General features: G+C 40.0%; 1 protein-coding gene across 2 annotated transcripts in view; it reads right to left on the reverse strand.

Moving 5' to 3' along the window:
* The window catches only part of ZBTB11 (zinc finger and BTB domain containing 11), a 28,428-nt gene extending 9,625 nt beyond the window's left edge, over nt 1-18,803 (reverse strand). Inside the window, exons 1-5 of one of the 2 annotated variants that reach the window (XM_014794967.2) lie at nt 18,269-18,803; nt 10,763-10,998; nt 9,870-10,101; nt 2,524-3,368; nt 2,100-2,279 (exon numbers count right to left, since the gene is read on the reverse strand). In XM_014794967.2, the coding sequence (XP_014650453.1) occupies nt 2,100-2,279; nt 2,524-3,368; nt 9,870-10,101; nt 10,763-10,998; nt 18,269-18,578 (1,803 nt within the window). In that variant the 5' untranslated portion in view covers nt 18,579-18,803. Of the gene's footprint in view, nt 1-2,099; nt 2,280-2,523; nt 3,369-9,869; nt 10,102-10,762; nt 10,999-11,789; nt 12,092-18,268 lie in introns of those variants that run through there. The other variant, XM_087439518.1, reaches the window with a different exon arrangement.

The raw sequence follows: 18,803 nt of genomic DNA on the forward strand, positions 1-18,803 counted from the left end.
TGATGGTCCTTGGAATTTGTCCTGTAGTTGTTGAGGATTCATGAAAACTTTTGTTCCTTATTTTTTATTTTTGGCGAGGAAGATCAGCCCTGAGCTAACATCCAATGCCAATCCTCCTCTTTTTTTGCTGAGGAAGAGTGGCCCTGGGCTAACATCTGTGCCCATCTTCCTCTACTGTATATGGGACGCCGCCACAGCACGGCTTGACAAGCGGTGCATCGGTGCAGGCCCGGGATTCGAACCTTCCAACTCCGGGCAGCAGAAGCAGAGCGCGAGCACTTAACTGTTGCGCCACTGGGCCAGCCCCTGTTCTTTCTTTTAAAATCAAAGTTACATATGCTCACCATCTACAAAACCTCTTTTTTAAAAAATAAATAAAACTCGTCTCTTGGTCCACTACCTCTACCACTTGTTCTTTTTGACTCTCTCATGATGCTTATCTTTGTAACTCTAAGTAAGGTGAATAATGGACGATGACTCTCTCCTTTGCCCCTCCATTCCCTACACATATGCAAATCCTTCCCATTACCCCACTTTCTCAAGACAGTGATGTCATAATTTGGGTTGGATCAATTTCAGTGTTTACATTATTTGGATGATTTAAACATTATCATAGTATATAGTACGATTCTCTTTCCTATCTTTTTGTTTTCTGTTTTGCTTATTTCTCATTTGTATTTACGGCTAATTCATCCCCAAACCCTTCCCTCAACTCTGCTAAGAGATTTAGAACACATCACCTAACAGGATCTGTCAGAGCCTGAGGTCCTGTTCCAGCCTGGGCTGGTTCTTTCCTACACCTGCACTCTCTGTGGAACTGGACCCTGTTTCCCGATTCCCACGTCTGCTCACTTTAGTGGAACACCTCTGCCAAAACCTTCCTGAGAAAGGGAGTTTGGGAGGTAAAGCTGTGGAGATCTTGCATGTCTGAAAATGTTCTTATTCTACCACAGAAACGATTTGACTGGCTACAGATTCCAAGCTGGGAATCATTTCTCTTTAGATCTTTAAAGACATTGTGCCATTCTCTGTCTTCTAGCTTCTGTTGTTGCTGCTGGAAAGCCTGGAGCCATTCTGACCCTCATCCTTCTCCGACACTGACCACCTTTCTTCTCTCTTGCAGTTGATGAGATTTTCTTTGTCCCTTGATTCTGAAATTTCATCATGTATCTTGATAGAGATTTATTTTCATCCATGGTTCTGGGCATTCAATGTGCCCTTTTAACAAGGAAACTTCTGTTCTTAAGGTCCGAAATTTTTCTTTATTACATCAGTGATGCCCTTCTCTCCAAGTTCTCTGTTAGGAATTAGTTGGATTTGAGACATTCTAGACCAATCCTCTAAATTTCTTTTACTCTCATCTTCTAACTTGTCTTTTTGCTTTGTTTCTGAGATATTTAGTCAATTATATTTCCCAACTTTTCTGAGATTTTTATATTTGTTATTATATATTTTATTCCTAAAAAAGCTCTCTGTTCTCTGAATGTGCCCTTTTAAAAACATACTACCTGGTTATTGTTTGTAACTTGTTCATTTATCTCTGATCTAAATCATACTTTGTGGTTTGGCGTTTTGTTTTAGAAGTTTTCTTCTCTCTGCATAGTCTTGGATTCTTGAAAGTTGCTTTTTTTCTTGAAATATTTATCATGAGTCTGATGGTCACTGATATCTATTCATATTTCAGAATAAGATGTTAAAAAACAGACTGGAATGTCTCTGTAAGTAGGGGGCAAGCTGCCAACCACAGGCTTTCATCAACAGTATCTTCAGGTCTTTTGTAATCGGGCCTTGGATTTCTCATCTCTGAGAAATATTTTTGCTTTCAGGTTAAGGCTGCTAACATTCTGGGACTTGAGTAGGGAAGGAGAACCTGAAAGGTTTCAATATTCAGTATGTACACTTTGACTTTCCCCTGTTCTAGGTATAGTACATTCACCTTCACTGTACACAGTGTGCCCCAGATGACATGTACAAATCAGAAGATAACTCTTATAGACAGAGAGACAGAATACAAATGGTAAGATAACAACGAAGCAGTAAGTTGGATTCTATTTGTCATGAAGTTAGAACCACCTTTAATTAGCTTTCCAGATACTTACAGGACACTTGTAATCTCTAGCTCTCTCATGTTTCAGTGTGTGCATTATAAGGGCATATCGTCTCTGAAAAACCATTCCACATTCCCCACATTTATGGGACGCTTCTTCTTCAGTATTCTCTTTGGCATCTCTTTTGGGCTGTTTCATTTTTTTGCCTCTTTGAACTAATTTCTGGGCCACCTAATTAAGGGAAAGAAAGCATAATCTAAGTAAATCTACTCATTTTGATTTTCAAAGTCATGAGTCATGTTATAAATATTCCAAATTCACATCTATTAATATTGGTACTTAAAACATTAAGTTGCTTTCCTGCACCTACTCCCCGTCCCCCCAAAATAATTTTCATCACAGACATAAGTCTGTCAGTAAAATGCTTTCAACTTAAAGCTAAAACTACAAAGGTCAACTCTTTTTTTCATCATACCTGTTGTACTGCTGACTTAGGAACGGCTTTCCGTTTCTGCAGCTTTTTCTCCATTCCTTTGTGTAGTCGGATATATCCCCCTTCATTAACAGAACGCTGCCGAAGCCTGCTTCTATAAGTGTCATTATCAGGGCCAAGGTCTGTCTTTGCTGTCGGTGCAACTAGATTTTCCTCATCTTTTAAAGACCGGCCAAGATTCTCTCTCTGCTCTAGAATGTCTTCAGCACAGATGTCCTCAGTTGATGTATCATTTCCCACATCACTGTTTTCTGGAGAGCTACTAATTACATTCTCTTTTGAAAGTTTAGGAGGAATATTGGAAACGGTGCTATCTTCTCTGCTGTTTGAAGTTTCTAGTTCTGTCTGGTTGTTTTTTGTTACTAAATCAACAGACTGCATTTCAGGGTGAGGATCAGTTATACAGCCTGCAGGGGACAGAGCACCTTCAGCTTCTGAAGACACCTGGGGCTCACGCTGTTGTCCTAGCTCTCCATTCTGCTCAGCTTCTGGCAAGTCTCCATTCACCAGCAGCACAATTTCACAATCCCCAAGCTCCGTAGATAAAGTTGTCGTGGTTCCCTCATTGCTGGCCACAGGAGGCGCTGCAGCTCCATTTTGTTCTGGTAAGTCCTGGGTAGAAGCAACCGTTTGTACTTCACCCTTCTTATATACTGTTAGCTGTTTCTCTTCCATTAGTTTATGTACACTTTCACAGATTTCTAAGACTTCTGACATAAAAAGATGACGAGCCAAGACGGCTACATCAGCCATGCTATAGAAGTCAAAACTTAGCACAGAAGTATAGGCAAATTCCAGTAAAGGAAGGAAGCTTGCCTTACAAAAACCTGCATGAAACAAGACAGATGGGGGACAAAAAAGTCAGACCACCACTAAAACACTTTATAAGAACAATTAATGTATGATTACTATAGTATAAAACAGAACATAAAGGCAAATACAACCATTTATTATGCAATTAAACACCTTGGATTTGTTTTGTGTTCTGGTTGCTCATTAAGCCTTGACTAACTCACTTCTATGAGCTGAGTCTCTCAACACCTAAAATAGAAAATAATATCAGACTTACTACCTCAAAGAGTTGTTGTAAGGCAGTCATTTTCAAACTGTACTCCTTAGAACCCCGCGGGTTCCTCAAATTCCCCTCAAGAAACAGCTGCTGGAGAATGGAGGGTAAAAAAGAGAGGGAGGCAGGTGAGTAGGCAGAGTTCAACCAACCTGTCCCCTAACCTCACTTCAGTAAGTATAGCTGTATATTTTCATAGAAGTCCATATAAAAATTTCATTGTGAACAAAGGGTTCTACTACTAAAAATTTAAAAAGGGCAGGAGTCAGCAAAATTTTTCTGTAAAAATCATATAATAAACACTGCAGGCCATAAGGTGTCAGCTGCAACTACTCAACTCTGCCATTGTAGCTGGAAAGAGGAGCCATACACAATATGTACACAAATGGGTGTGGCTGTGTTTCAATACAACTTTATTTACAAAAAGGGAGGGAAACGAGGACTGGCCTTTGGGCTATAGCTTGCCTATCCCTGGTGTAAAGAATGAAATAATTACTATACACATGAGGTGTTACATTCTTATTTTACGTGAGGAGGTAAGATTATTTCTTTTCTAAGTTCTCAGTACTTCATTTTAAAAGCCATTTTTAATATTCATGATTCAAAAATCAGAAGACACAGTGACAAGTCCAATTCCATCTCCATAACCAGTATGATTAAGAACATGTACAGCTTTCCAGAGTTTCTTTATACAGTCAAGAAAATATTATTCCCCTTCTCACAGTAGGTGTCATGTTACACATACTGTTCTGTGCCTTGCGCTTCTCATATAATAATTTATCTTAGAGATCTCTTATTAAAATACACAGAGCCAAAGCAACCTTTTGAAAACTCACATTTGCTGTGTTTTTCAGTTTTGACTCAAGGTACATAAAATGTGGTCCTTTTACACAGGCAGATAGGGGATGAACAGGTGTACAGGGAAGCCTTAAACTGTGAGATAAATTAGGAGTCAGACTGAAAACTGAGGGGACTACATATCAACATAATCATCATGGCTAATTCTGCCATTCCTAGGGAAGCTGATAATTAAACAGGCTGAAGTCAATTAATCCTGCTACAAATTATGAGACCAAGTTAAGTAAGCTTGAGGTAAGAAAGAATATTTCTTAAAACAAACAAAAAACACAACATACCAACAAAATAATGTATTTTGGTCTTTTACTTAGTAACTTTTTAATTTCTAAGTCTGAAGTCAGAAGAAAAGTTTCCCATGAAAGAATTAACTGTTCCAAATAATACTTTAAATATCTAACACCATTTTTTGAAAGATACAAGTCATATGTTTATTGTAAAATACATAAAACACAAAAGAAAATAAGAAAATAAAAATCACTTATAATCATACTTCTAAGAGATAACGGCAGATAATTTTGGCATTTTGTTTTTATCCCTAGCCTTTTTACATACACATACACACACTGCAAAACACTGTAATCAAAAAGAAATGGACAATTTTGCAAGATGAAAAAGTTCTAGAGATCTGTTACACAACAATGTGAACACAGTTAACACTGCTGGACTGTACACTTAAAAATCATTAAGAGGGTAAATTTTATATTATGTGTTTTTTACCAAAATTAAAAAAAATAAACAATGGTTATAGACAGAAAACTTATGACAGGAACTTCCAGATCCAGCAGTATGGCAGACTAAGATACTCTGCCTGACTGGCCCACTTACCTCAAAAATAAATAAATAAATAAATAAATGCTAGATAAAAATATTTTAAAATATTATTTTAAACATACTCAGTGCCCCAGCACTGAGTGGAAGAGGTAGAGAAATCTTCCCTGAGTAGTCAGGACCACAGGCGAGGCTTAATTTGGTGTTTTATTTTGTTGAATATATAGCACACTTTGGTAGTCAAAAAAAGCTTAAGCTGAGAATTTAAAGTGATCCCAGACTGCTAATGCCCTCCGCACCTAAAGAATCAAACGTTTTCTCTGTGGAAAACACCTTCAACCCAGGACTCGAAGATTTCCCACGAAGTTGCAAAGAATATGAATTCGGTATACAAAGATTAAAAAAAAAAAAAAATCACAAAGAAACAAGGCACCATGAACAAGAGCTAGCGGAAACAAACAGCATGAATCAAACAAGCAAAGATTTTAAGTACTGCTATGATCAGACATAGAAAATAAAGGGTGGCATAATACCAATAAAGAACAAAAGATCATAAAAAGTAGCCCCCCAAAAGGAACATCGGAAAAAGTACTAAAAAGAACCTCTAAAAACGGCAAACAGAAATTGGAATAAAAAACTCAAATGAATTTAACAGCAAATTAGACACAGCTAAAGAGTGAACTAGAATTTTCCAGAATAATCTAAAAAGAGATGAACAAAATATGAAAGCGAGACTAAGATACAGAATATAAAGCGAGAACCTCTAACTGCAGTTTCAGAAAGGCAAAAGAGAGAATGAGGCAGAGACAATTTCTGAAGAGATACTGGCTGAGAATTTTTCTCAACTGATGGAAGACAACAATCTCAATTGTTGGGTTCAGGAAGCCCAACAATTTCCATGCAGAATAGTCAAAAGTCAAAGATCCTTGTATCAGATTAAGAACAAAATCCAGAAATACGATGTTTAGAGAGACATCTAAAACATAAGGATACAAATAGGTTGAAAACAAAAGATGGAAGAAAGATATCCTAGGCAGACAGTAACAAAAATACTGCTTACATAGCTAAAAAATATTTACAATAGCAGCTGAAATAGAAAATATTGTTTATAATAGCATCCAACACAGACTTTAAGGGTGAAAAGCATCATTAAAGATAAAGCAGGTCACTACATAATGATAGTAGTAAAGCTGTGAAGTACTAAAGCTGTAGTTTTTCTCCAAGCTAAAGTAGGAGTAAAAAAAAAAAAGAAAACCAGTAAACCTCCAGTAAGAAAAATTTAAAAATAAGAGAAAAGGCACAAATAACCAATACCAAGAATGAAAGAGACATATTTACAGTCATCGGAGACATTTAGAAGAAAACATAAAAAATTTTGTGCCAATAAACTTGAAAATTTAGACGAAATGGACAAATTCCAATAAAAATATAACTTTCTATAAATTACTCAAGATGCAATAGAAAACCTGAATAACCTCCTAACCATTCATTCAACTTGTCAAATTAGCAGTTAAAAATCTTCTCCCAAGGTCCACTAAGGCCCAGGCAATTTTAGCCACCATTCTACCAAACAGTCAAGAAACAAAGAATTCTAATCTCAAAGTAACTATTTCAGTGCATGTAAAAATTGGAGGGAACAACACATTTTATAAGACTAGATCAACTCTGATATCAAAACATGACAGAAACAGTGTGAAAAAAAGGAAAATTACTCATGAATATAGATGCAAATGTTCTAAACAATATCAGAAAACCAAACACAGCAATTTATACAAAAGGTGATACAAGACTAAACTGGATTTATCTCAGGAATGAAAAATTAGCTTAAAATTAGAAAATCAAGGTAATTTCTCACATTAACATAATGGGAAAAATAAAGATGGTCTTGATAGATACAGAAAAAGTATACGATAAGTCAACACCCACTTTGGAGGGAATTTGCTCAATGTTAAAGGGGGTAAAGGGTTATCTATTTAAAACATATAACAGGGGCCAACCCAGTGGCTTAGCGGTTAAATGCGCACGCTCCGCTACTGGCGGCCCAAGTTCGGATCCCGGGCGCGCACCAACGCACCGCTTCTCCGGCCATGCTGAGGCCGCATGCCACATGCAGCAACTAGAAGGACGGGCAACTATGACATACAACTATCTACTAGGGCTTTGGGGAAGAAAAAAGGAGGAGGATTGGCAATAGATGTTAGCTCAGAGCTGGTCTTCCTCAGCAAAAAGAGGAGGATTAGCACAGATGTTAGCTCAGGGCTGATCTCCCTCACAAAAAAAAAACAAACACATTTACCAAATAATGTACTTCATGGTTAAAAAAAAAAAAAGCACTTTCTTTAGAAATGGGAATGTGATAAGTGAACCTTCTATCACAATTTCTATTCAACTGCTATTTTTTGAGGTCCTGGACAGCATTGTAAAGCAAGAAAAAAAACTTCAAAATATAAGGACTGAAAAGGTATAAACAAAGCCATTATTATTAGCAGATAATATATTTGATTTATGTGGAAAATCTCAAAGAATCTATAGATAAATGTCTGAATGACTAAAAGAATTTAGCAGTATTATTGTACATAAAATCAACATACATCAAAAGTAAGTCAGAAACTATATAATTTTAAGAAAAAATTATAATAGTATCAAAAAGTATAAAGCACCTTGGAATAATTCAACAAAAGATGTGCGAGACCTTTATGGATAAATCTCAAACTTTATTAATTCGATGTAATCTCTATCAAAATGCACTCTTTCCTTTCTGTGGAAGCTGACAAGCTGCTTTTGCAGCCTATATGGAGGAGCAAAGGGTTATGAATAACTAAGCCCCATTTGAACAATAAACGTGGGAGATTTTCCTTATTATTATAAAGCTAAGGTAATTAAGACCAACTGATAGTAGTGCAGGAAGAGACAACCAATAGCCTAGAACAAAGCCTACAATCAGTACCAAACACATGTGGAAATTTGTTCTGTAAGAGACTCTGCACCGTCAACGGGTGGGAAGATGGAGTTTTCACTAAATGGTTCTGAGACAAGTGATGATCAAAATGGGAAAAAATGAAATCGAACATCTAACTCACACCAACAAAAATAAATTCCAAATAGATTAAAAGTTAAGAGGAATCATGAAACTTTAAAAAGACAATACATGAAAATATCTTCATGACTGAGTAGGGAAGAATTTTTTTAAAAGCATAAACATAAAGGAATACAGTGATGAATTCAACTATGTTAAACTAGGTAATTAAAAATAAAGACGTACATTTTATCACTGTCTTTTATACCGCAAACATTTTATAAATACTATTTACTTAATATTGAAATCAAACAAAATTTTTTAATAATGTCTACTTCACCTGCTATTGGCTTACATCCTATTTTCTGAACAATATATAATAATAAACACATGGAATGAAGGGTAACTAAAGATAGTGTTGGAATATGAGGATGCTGTGCTACAGTTACTTTGCGGCAGATGTTTCATTTACTATAAGCTGCTGAGAAAATGGAAAAGAGCAATATTATATACTGCTCTCTTTCTGCTTCAAGTGCACGAAAGATAGGAAAAAAATTCCAAAGCTAACTTGTATCAAGACTACACCTGTGATGAATTTAATTATTCAGATCACCCAGTATAAAACATATTTTCTCCTCTGAGTCACCAAATCAAGAAAACAGTAAATATCATTAATCTAGATTGGACTGCACTTTGATGCTCCATAAAAGTTTTTGCTCACCATTGTATCCCCAGAGCCTAGCCTAGTTCCTGGCACACAGTGGATGCTTAATAAATATTTTTTAGTAATGAAACATATAGTTACTGGTAAGGAAAAATATATGTATTTGTCTTCCCAGAAGAGGTAGTTTAAAAAGTATAAGGTAGAAAAGGCTCAGTGGTTAACTAGGTAAGTATTTATATACCTGGCTAAAGTCGCTTTTTTGTTTCAGAAAGGGGAAATGACATTTCACATGGTGATGTCAGTAATTCAAGAGTACAGCAAGTTAATATTATGAGAAAATGTAAAAATAGGATTACCTATTTTAATTCTTCCTAAATTTTCATTTGTTGATTCCTAAGCCAATATATAAGGTCTAATGATGCCAAAAGAAAGTCAAATTATTCATTTACAATAATAATAATAAAACCAAAGAAACAAAAAACACACCTAGAATTTTGATTATTCTACATTGACAGTTTGATTATTGAACCTAATGAATTCTAATGATTAATCATAAAAAACAAAAAAACAACAGACCTACAAAAGCATTCTATACTTATGTGTTCCATAACATAAGATACACGCAGTCCACTTCTAAATAACATATTCATTTAGCGTAACAACAATGATGTAGTTACGGATTTCTCTCAAAATGCTTTCAATAGTGTGAATCCCAGAAATTCTTCTACTGCTACAATTGTCTTGCCTAAGAGGCAGTGACAGGAAATGACAAGGTAGAGTTCCAAAACTCTACCTTGGAAACCTTGCCAAAAGGAAAGACCTTTACAGTTCAGCTTAGCTAGCTTTTTGAGAGGGCTTCTCCCACTTTAGCATAAATCCTGAGTTTGTAAGACATACACACCCTTGTTCCAATATGTACTTATAAACAAAAAGCAAGAGTATGAGAAAATTCTTACCAGAAAGATCCACCACTGCCTCATGACTGGAAACAGCTCCTTTCTCAATAAAAAGATCTCGAAAATATTCGCTATTAGCTGACAAAACAGATTTATGAGCTTTGTACTCTTCTCCTTCAATTAACAAAGTAACATCACAGAACTGGTTGGAGAGTCTCTGTTCGTTCAGCTGTTTTAAGACAGCCTGACAATGTTTTGGAGAAGAACGTTTCACCACTCCTTTGGTGTCAACCTTTCAAAATAAGTTTGAGACCAAGAATTGTATTATGTATCATCTGTATTTCTACCCTTAACAGAACTTAAACAAGACACATTATTCCCTTTTAAAAGATACCACTAATTAATATGAAAAAAGAGCCTGATATTCTTTATTATCTATGTATTTAAATAAAAAGATACATTGTTGTCACTATTTTCTGCTATGTTCATTCTATTTGACCAGACGAAAATCTGCATTTCACTTCCTGCTGCCTCTTCCTACTAGTCAGAAATTTGATGATGTACGAAACTAACGCAGGCAAAAAACCAAGACCACCTAGCCAGCTTAATTTTACCTTACGGCAAGACCCAGAGACTGCTTCCAGAAAAGTATTCTGTCTACCTGTACCAATATACCATTAATAAAGAAGAGAGGAGGAGCAATTAACAACAAACCAACGAGTTTCATTCTGAAGAGAACAAAAGGGATATTTATGATTAACAAAGAGACAATATTAGCATACTTTTAGTGTATATAACAACATAGTACATTACTTTAGACACCAACCTGATTAAATCTTCAATGTCAGTGCCAATAGTCAAGCAGTTTTAGTGGTTTAAGAAAAAATTCACAAAGATGACCAATACCAATACAACAGTTGCAAATGTGAAAGCTAATGGAAAGTTCCACTTACAAATACAAGTTCATGTTTGGACACTGGCTTCTTTTTTGCAGGCTTGGAAGCTGTAGTCGGAGGTGAAGTAAAGTTGCTCAGGTCATCCTCAGATTCATTACTTTCTTCTCCAGATTCAAGGTCTAGTCCCAATTCTTCCAACATTTCTGAAGTATCTGATATTGGACGAGAACGATCTAGTTTCTCTTGGCATTTGCTACACTGTTTAATGTAATCTTTGACTTGCTTTAATATACCTACAGTGAAAATAAAAATTAACAAGGCAAATTTAATACTGCTCTAATTTGAAAATCAAAGATTATATTGTTATTTAATCTGTGTACACGAACGTATGTTTGAGTGCATATGTGCAGACACACACATGCCCCATAAAGTATGTAGAGTGAGTTCTTTAGAATGTAAGATACATTTTTTCAAAGATATAAGGTTATAAACGATGGTTTGTTTCCATACTGAAGTAGACTGTTTTGTTTTTTTGGTTTTTTTTGGTGAGGAAGATCAGCCCTGAGCTAACATCCATGCCAACCCCCCCTCTTTTTGCTGAGGAAGACTGGCCCTGAGCTAAACATCTATTGCCAATCCTCCTCCTTTTTTTTTTCCCCCCCTTTTCTCCCCAAAGCCCCAGTAGATAGTTTTATGTCATAGTTGCACATCCTTCTAGTTGCTGCATGTGGGACACGGCCTCAGCATGGCCGGACAAGTGGTGCGTGTGCACTCAACCGCTAAGCCACAGCGCCGGCCCCTTGTTGTTTATTCCTAGTTATTCACTTCCTCATCATACAAGACGATTATGTAGCACCGCCCATTTCCATGTGAGTTGCAACTCATTTATGCCATAAGAACTATATGAAATTGCTAATATTCAACTGTTTTTGAACTTCATAAAAGTAATATAATGTGGTTCAAGCTAATACCTTTCCACCCCACTATCATCAGGCTTGACCATGCAATTTGCTTTGGTCAATGGAATATGAATGGATATGATGTGTGCCATGTCTCATGAGAAGCTTTAAGAGGCACTATTTACCATTAGTTCTCTGATCTTTGTCCTCTCTCTCAAAGAACAGCATGTTCAATATGGATGCTGTCCTTTAGCTTGAATTGCAGATGAAAAAAGACAGGTGGAGCCAATCTGCAACCCAAACAGGACCACAACCAAAACTTGTAATGAGAATGTAAAACAATCTCTTGTTTTTGAAAGCTATGAGATTTTACGATTGTATGAAGTAACAGCATATACAATCTAACAAAAGCTGATTGTACACAAGTCACTCACAAAACCCTATTCTGAATTTCAACTTGCAGCTCAGCAAGCTGGGATGGGGCTAGGGAGCAGGGAGAAACGCTTTTTATACAAACACAAACCCCCCCCCGGCAACCCCCCACCATCCTTGTAAGGTAGGACCAATTAATGCCCATTCTACAGACAGGATAATGAAGCCCTGTCCAAAGTTCATCTAGTAACTGCACAGCTGGGCCTCCAGAGACCATGTGATTTCCAGTATATTATGCTACTTACCCAGGAACACATTTTGTCCAACCCTGTGGCAGAAACTTCTTCCCCCACAATCCCCAAATAAAATGCAAATGAAAAGGCTCATTAATTAGCTAAAATGATACAGATGTATATAGTATATTCCTGAAAAGTTTCAAGATGTCAAATTATACCAAGTTCCTTGCACTTTCAACCCTCAGATAGTATCCAAGCAGTATTTCTCAAATTGTATTATGTCCCATACTTACTAAAAAAGTATACATTGAACTAATAAATTCAGAAAATTATATTCTCATTTTAGACACACAAAATGGATATTATCATATTAGAAGCTCTGAGTTCTACCGTAAAGAAACCTGTTTAACCTAGGAATTTGCCAAATGTATTTGTTTGCAGAACACTTTTTCAAAACATAACTTAGGAAATAATGGGTTAAGGTTAAATATAACTTTCACAGAACGGTATCTACATGTGCATATCTAGAGAGCAACAGAGGCTATATATTCTGGCGTCTGAAAATGTTCAAGTCAAAAACAAGTCTATACCTGTATGACATATAGTGAGGTTATAAAAAACAGATAAAAAGGGTGGATGGATATATGTTTTACATACAATTAAGAGTAAATAGAAAAGACATTCATTCTCTTTGTAAAAAAATGAAAAGATTGCGGGCTGGCCCCGTGGCTTAGCGGTTAAGTGCATGCGCTCCGCCACTGGAGGCCCGGGGTTCAGATCCCGGACGCGCACAGACGCACCGCTTCTCCAGCCATGTCAAGGCCGCGTCCCAAGTACAGCAACTGCAAAGACATGCAACTATGACATACAAATATCCACTGGGGCTTTGGGGGAAAAAAGGAGGAGGACTGGCAATAGATGTTAGCTCAGAGTCGGTCTTCCTCAGCAAAGAGAGGAAGATTAGCACAGATGTTAGCTCAGGGCTGATCTTCCTCACAAAAAAAATAAAAATAAAAAATAAGAAAAGATTGGGGCCGGCCCAGTGGCGCAAGCGGTTAAGTACACGTGCTCTGCTATGGCAGCCCGGGGTTCACACGTTCAGATCCCGGGCACGCACCGACGCACCGCTTGTCAAGCCACGCGGTGGCGGCGTCCCATATAAAGTAGAGGAAGATGGGCACGGATGTTAGCCCAGGGCCAGTCTTCCTCAGCAAAAAGAGGAGGATTGCCAGATGTTAGCTCAGGGCTGATCTTCCTCACAAAAAAAAAAAAAGGAACAAGAAAAGATGTTCATTCTCTGTAAAAAAAAAAAAAAAAGTAAATGGGTTGGGATAATGAAAAATTTCTGAAGATGAGTAGTTGTGATGGCTGCACAACGTGAATATACTTAATGCCACTGAACTGTACACTTAATGATTAAAATGGGGGCCGGCCCATGGCCGAATGGTTAAGTGCGCGTGCGCCGCTGCTGGCAGCCTGGGTTGGGATCCCGGGCGCGCACCGATGCACCACTTGTCAGGCCATGCTGTGGCGGCCTCCCATATAAAGGGCAGGAAGATGGGCACAGATGTTAGCCCAGGGCCAGTCTTCCTCAGCAAAAAGAGGAGGATTGGCATGGATGTTAGCTCAGGGCTGATCTTCCTCACACATACACAAAAAAAGATTAAAATGGTAAACTTTATGTATATTTTACCACAATAAAAAAAACAGTAAATGGGTATGTGAGTGGGAGAAGAAATACCTAAGAAAGGAGCTGGCCCTGTGGCACAGCAGTTAACTTCGTGCGCTCTGCTTTGGCAGCCCAGGGTTCGCTGGTTCAGATCCTGGGTGCAGACCTACTCAGCGCTCATCAAGCCAGGCAGCATCCCATACAGAAGAGCTACAACTCTACAACTATGATACACAACTATGTACTGGGGATTTGGGGAGAAAAAAGAAAAATAAAAAAAGAGGAAGATTGGCAACGGATGTTAGCGCAGGGCCAATCTTCCTGGAAAAAGAAAAAAAAGAAATATGTAAGAGGATATATATATAAGCAGATTTCTAAGTAAGAAACATATTTAGAGAATAAGGAGTGCTGCTATGGAAATTTCCATACCAAAATAAACAAAGACGACAAGAAGGGGCAGTTTTTTCTAACAAAATTTGGTTGTATTTCTAAGCATTTATGATTCTACACAGTTCTGTACACTCTGCATACAGCAGAGGTTTGATTAAACTATTAACTGGCTGAGTTCAAATGGTTTTAGAGCAACTACACAAAAAGCATTTCAAGGGCTGGCCCGGTGGCGTAGCAGTTAACTGTGTGTGCTCCACCTGATTTGGATCCCAGGCACGCACCGACACACTGCTTGTCAAGCCATGCTGTGGAGGTGTCCCATATAAAGTAGAGGAAGATGGACACAGATGTTAGCCCAGGGCTAGTCTTCCTTGCCAAAAAGAGGAGGATTGGCACGGATGTTAGCTCAGGGCTGATCTTCCTCACCAAAAAAAAAAAAAAAAAAAAAAGCAAAAAGCATTTCAACAAGGATGAAAAATAATAAGAAAAACTGCAGGAAAAAGAATGATATTAATGTATGATAGTCGATCAGTTGTCTCAAAAAGTCACCCTATCTTATTTAATAAGTCTTTTAACGTGAATGTTAGTGTTTTGATGGGATCACCTTAAATCTAGCTTTACAGATTCAGAAACCTGACCTCCTTAGTTCACTGAGAGCTGATTAAGCTGAAAGAATCTGACTCAAGTTAACCACTCAAAAGACATCAATGTGTAAACACAGTTAACTTACTATTTTAAGAGAGGGAAATTACTGCGAGGGTTGAAATTACTTATGCAGCAAAATCTGAATCCACTAACTTTGTGACCATGGCCAAGCCACCAAACCTCTCTGTGCCTATGTGACATCAACTATAAAATGGGGATACTACTACTTACTTCACAGGGCTGTTATGACGATTAAATGTTAATATTTATAAAGCACTTTGAACAGTGTCTGACACAGTAACTACAACATAAGTGTTTCTTAAATAATACTTACTGGTACCAAAAAAAAAAAAGTCCACATATAATACCAAGTTACCACCAAAAAGTTCTTTACCAAGCATAGACTCAGAACAAAGGAAAATAAATGACCTTAGTGGGTAGTCCTCTAATAAAACAACTTGAGGAACAGTTTCTTACTCTAGAGCAGGGTGTCTCAACCTCAGCAGTGTTGACATTTTGGGTCAGATGATTTTTTTTCCTGTGGGGCAAGTGGGGAGTGGTGCTGGTCTGTCCTGTGCATTGTAGAACGTTTGGAAGCATCCCTGGTTTCTACCCAACTAGAAGTCAACGGCAACCCCTCAACCACCACCACCAAACTATGACAACCAGAACTGTCTGCCGACATAGCCAGACATCCCCTGGGAGGCAAAACTGTCCCTGGCTGAGAAGCACTGCTCTAGAGATCCGCCTGCCAAATTGAACAATTTGCTCCTGTCAGCCGTTCAAGGACCTCCCGCCTCATCAGTGTGGGATACAATGACCACCCCATGTTCAGTGCTCCTATGTTTAGCTCCATGCATATTAGTCCTTCAGGTTTTTTTGCTTTTTTCTTCAAAGAAGCCACAAGTGTTAATTATAGCTTTATTTGCATAGACCCAGTTCTCAATGGGTTTTCTAGAGATTACATCCTCCTCTTCTAGATTAGATAGCAGCATCAATTTATCCCCATGGTCCAAGCAAAAATCAGTTCTTAGGGTAAGCACTTCTGCAGGCAGCTAACTTAACCTATTATAGTACATGGTTTTACTAGTTTAATCTTCTTTGCCCCTATTTCAATTTTATCTTCACATTTTGGAAGTATTTAGCTGTAGATCCCCACACATCAGCATTTGACTAAAGCAAGAGAAAAGTCATTTATTCTGGAACTCCAGCACATATTACAATACAGGATGAAATAAGGGGGTGGGGGTGAAAGTATCTATTAACATTTTACACTCAAATAAATTTGCTATATGTAAACTTTGGGCACTGAACCAGAGGTTTTCACTGTGCTCAAACAAGGAAGTTGCTACAAACTTGCCTGAGCACTAGAATATAATTTGTGATGGCAGCATTCCAGAAAAAGCAGCATAAATGGTGAATCCCAGTAAACTCTCCGGGGGACAACTTCTGGTGGACTGACTTTGGAATAGTTCTTTTCTTGGAATCTACACTGATCAAATCTTATTAGCTCCCAGATAAACAGTCTACAATGGCTTTGGAGTATGTCTATCTAGAGAGCCCATTTTCAGTGCATGACACGTTAAGAACTGACAGTTAAAAATGTTTATCAATTATCAATTCCAGATCATTACCAATACCTGTTACAAATAGCAGCTCTACAACTACAATTAACCAGCTTAAGTACTCCTCTTATTCAGAAGAGTGTTATATAAGTTGGTTATGAAGGAGCTTTTAAAAATTTTAAAAATTACTTATAAAAAAATTGACTATTGAAAATTCCTTCCATTCTAGTATTGAATTAAGAGTGTATATCTTTTTGTCTATGTAGTGTTAATTCTCATAGGCCTACAATAAAGAAGTAAACAAGCACAGTGTTAATGTAATATACACCAAAATGAATAGCTAGCAATCAAGGACAAACTCCTCCGATGTTTATTGACTACGAATTTCTATTTTAAATGAGGAAATATTAAAATAAAAAATGAGCACAAATATAACTTATTACATGTCAACAAAAATAGCATACTTGTGAAAAACAACTATTTTCCAAAACAAACAAAAAATCAGTGAGAAGAGTGGCACTACTTTACATTTTTGAAATCTTTTTAATGTGTGGCTTAACAGCAGACACACTAGCTTCTGCGTTCACTCTATCGCCATATATCACGTCATGTGGCCTCTGGAAAACTCCACTGTGTACTTGTGAGACAACGGGTGAAAATGGCAAATAACGCCTTAGTATTATTAGGAAAATAATTTGGACTGTGTGGATGCGCTGAAAGGATCTCAGGCCTCCCTGTCCAGGGGTTCGGTACGGTGCTTAGAGAACAGCTGCTCTGGACGTTGAAGGGCTTCGACAGTGCACATAACCGCCAGCGTCTCTCTCTGTTTAACTCAGCTAGCGCAGACACGGTCTCACTCGTTTTCTCAACACTAAACGCACACGGCACCACGGAACAGAGGCTAAGGAGTGTGAAGTCACACAGGGCCCTGTGTGACCTTCCACACGCTGAACCCCCGCGTGCTCCCAGGTTCCCATCTGTGACACAGACACAGATGTTCACAGGTTTTATGGAAGTTAAACGAGTTAAGACAAATGAAGTGCTCAGGACCGCGCCTGCATGTAACAGCCTGGCCAGCGTTACCTTTAGCTATAATTAGCATTCTTAGCCCGCCATAAAAGGTTAAACCTGAGACGCTTGTTCGAAAAAACAATGCCTGACGAGACCAATCCTAACAAGACGCAGCGACGCCTCCGCCTCTACCCTTCACAGCGGTCTCTTGAGGGGCATTTAATTCAGACAGCGGTTTAAAACCGACAACACATTAGGGTTCCGCGGTTTAAAACCGACAATACACTAGGGGACCGCGTGTGAGGAGCACACAGAGCTGGGCCGTCCTGAGAACACGAGAACTCGCGGAGAGGGAGGGCCACCCGGCAGGGCTCAGCGGACAGCCCGGACCGCCAGCGCACAACCCGGGGCCGTCTCCCCTCCGGACTCCCAGCTAAGCGACGGGTCTCCTCGGCTGGCCTCACGGGGCCCCGGCCGCGCGCCGGACCCCGGGGGCTCAGACCACCCGCCGCCCCTCGCGCGGACCCCTGCCCCCGGAACCGGGCCCGGGACTGCCCCACGGGCCCTCAGGGCGCGGCGCCGCGCCCCGCCCCGCCGCTTCCCGGCGGAGCGCCGCCTCAGGGCGGGCCCGGCCGCCCGCGTCCCCGCCCCGGCCGCCGCAGCCCGGCCCCGCCCCGGCGGCCCGCCCGGCCCCCTTCCCGCGGGAAGTGCGGCTCGGGTCGCGTCCCCCGCCCGCCCGGCTCCGCGGGGCCGCCCGAAGGGCCGCGCGCGCCTACCTCGCCACCAGTAGGTCTTGGACAGGTCGTGCCAGGTCTGGTGGCGGGTGTGGTGCGTGCCGCCCGGGCCCAGGTGCGCCGCCTCGATGAGGTCGCGGCGCCGCTCGGGCTGCAGCACCACCTCCAGCTCCGCGAAGGTCCTGCGGTGCCGCCGCCGCCGCTGGTAGTACAGGGTCCCGCCGCGCACCACGTAGCAGGCGGCCGCCTTGCGGATCTTGCGCTTGACATTGCCCTCGGTGCCCGGCGCGTACGGCTCGCGCTCGTTCGTCAGGTAGCGCAGGATGGCCCGGTAGCTCTCCTCGCTCGACATCGCTGGCGGCGGCGCCCAGGGCGCCTGTCAGCGGCGGGGGAGGAGGACAGCGCGCCGGACCCGGGCGGCTGCAGCGGCGGCGGCGGCCCGGAGGGGTGGCTGTGCCTGTGGTGAGTGCTCCTCGACGGCGCCCGCAGCGCGCAGGGAGGGCCGACGGGTCGGTAACGAGGGGGAACTGCACTTCGCCAGCGCGCGGGCTCCGCTGGCGACTGACAAAATGGCTGC

Source organism: Ceratotherium simum, chromosome 15 (genome assembly GCF_057802395.1).
Source record: "Ceratotherium simum simum isolate JZ-2026a chromosome 15, ASM5780239v1, whole genome shotgun sequence".
In the NCBI taxonomy this organism is placed as follows: Eukaryota; Metazoa; Chordata; class Mammalia; order Perissodactyla; family Rhinocerotidae; genus Ceratotherium; species Ceratotherium simum.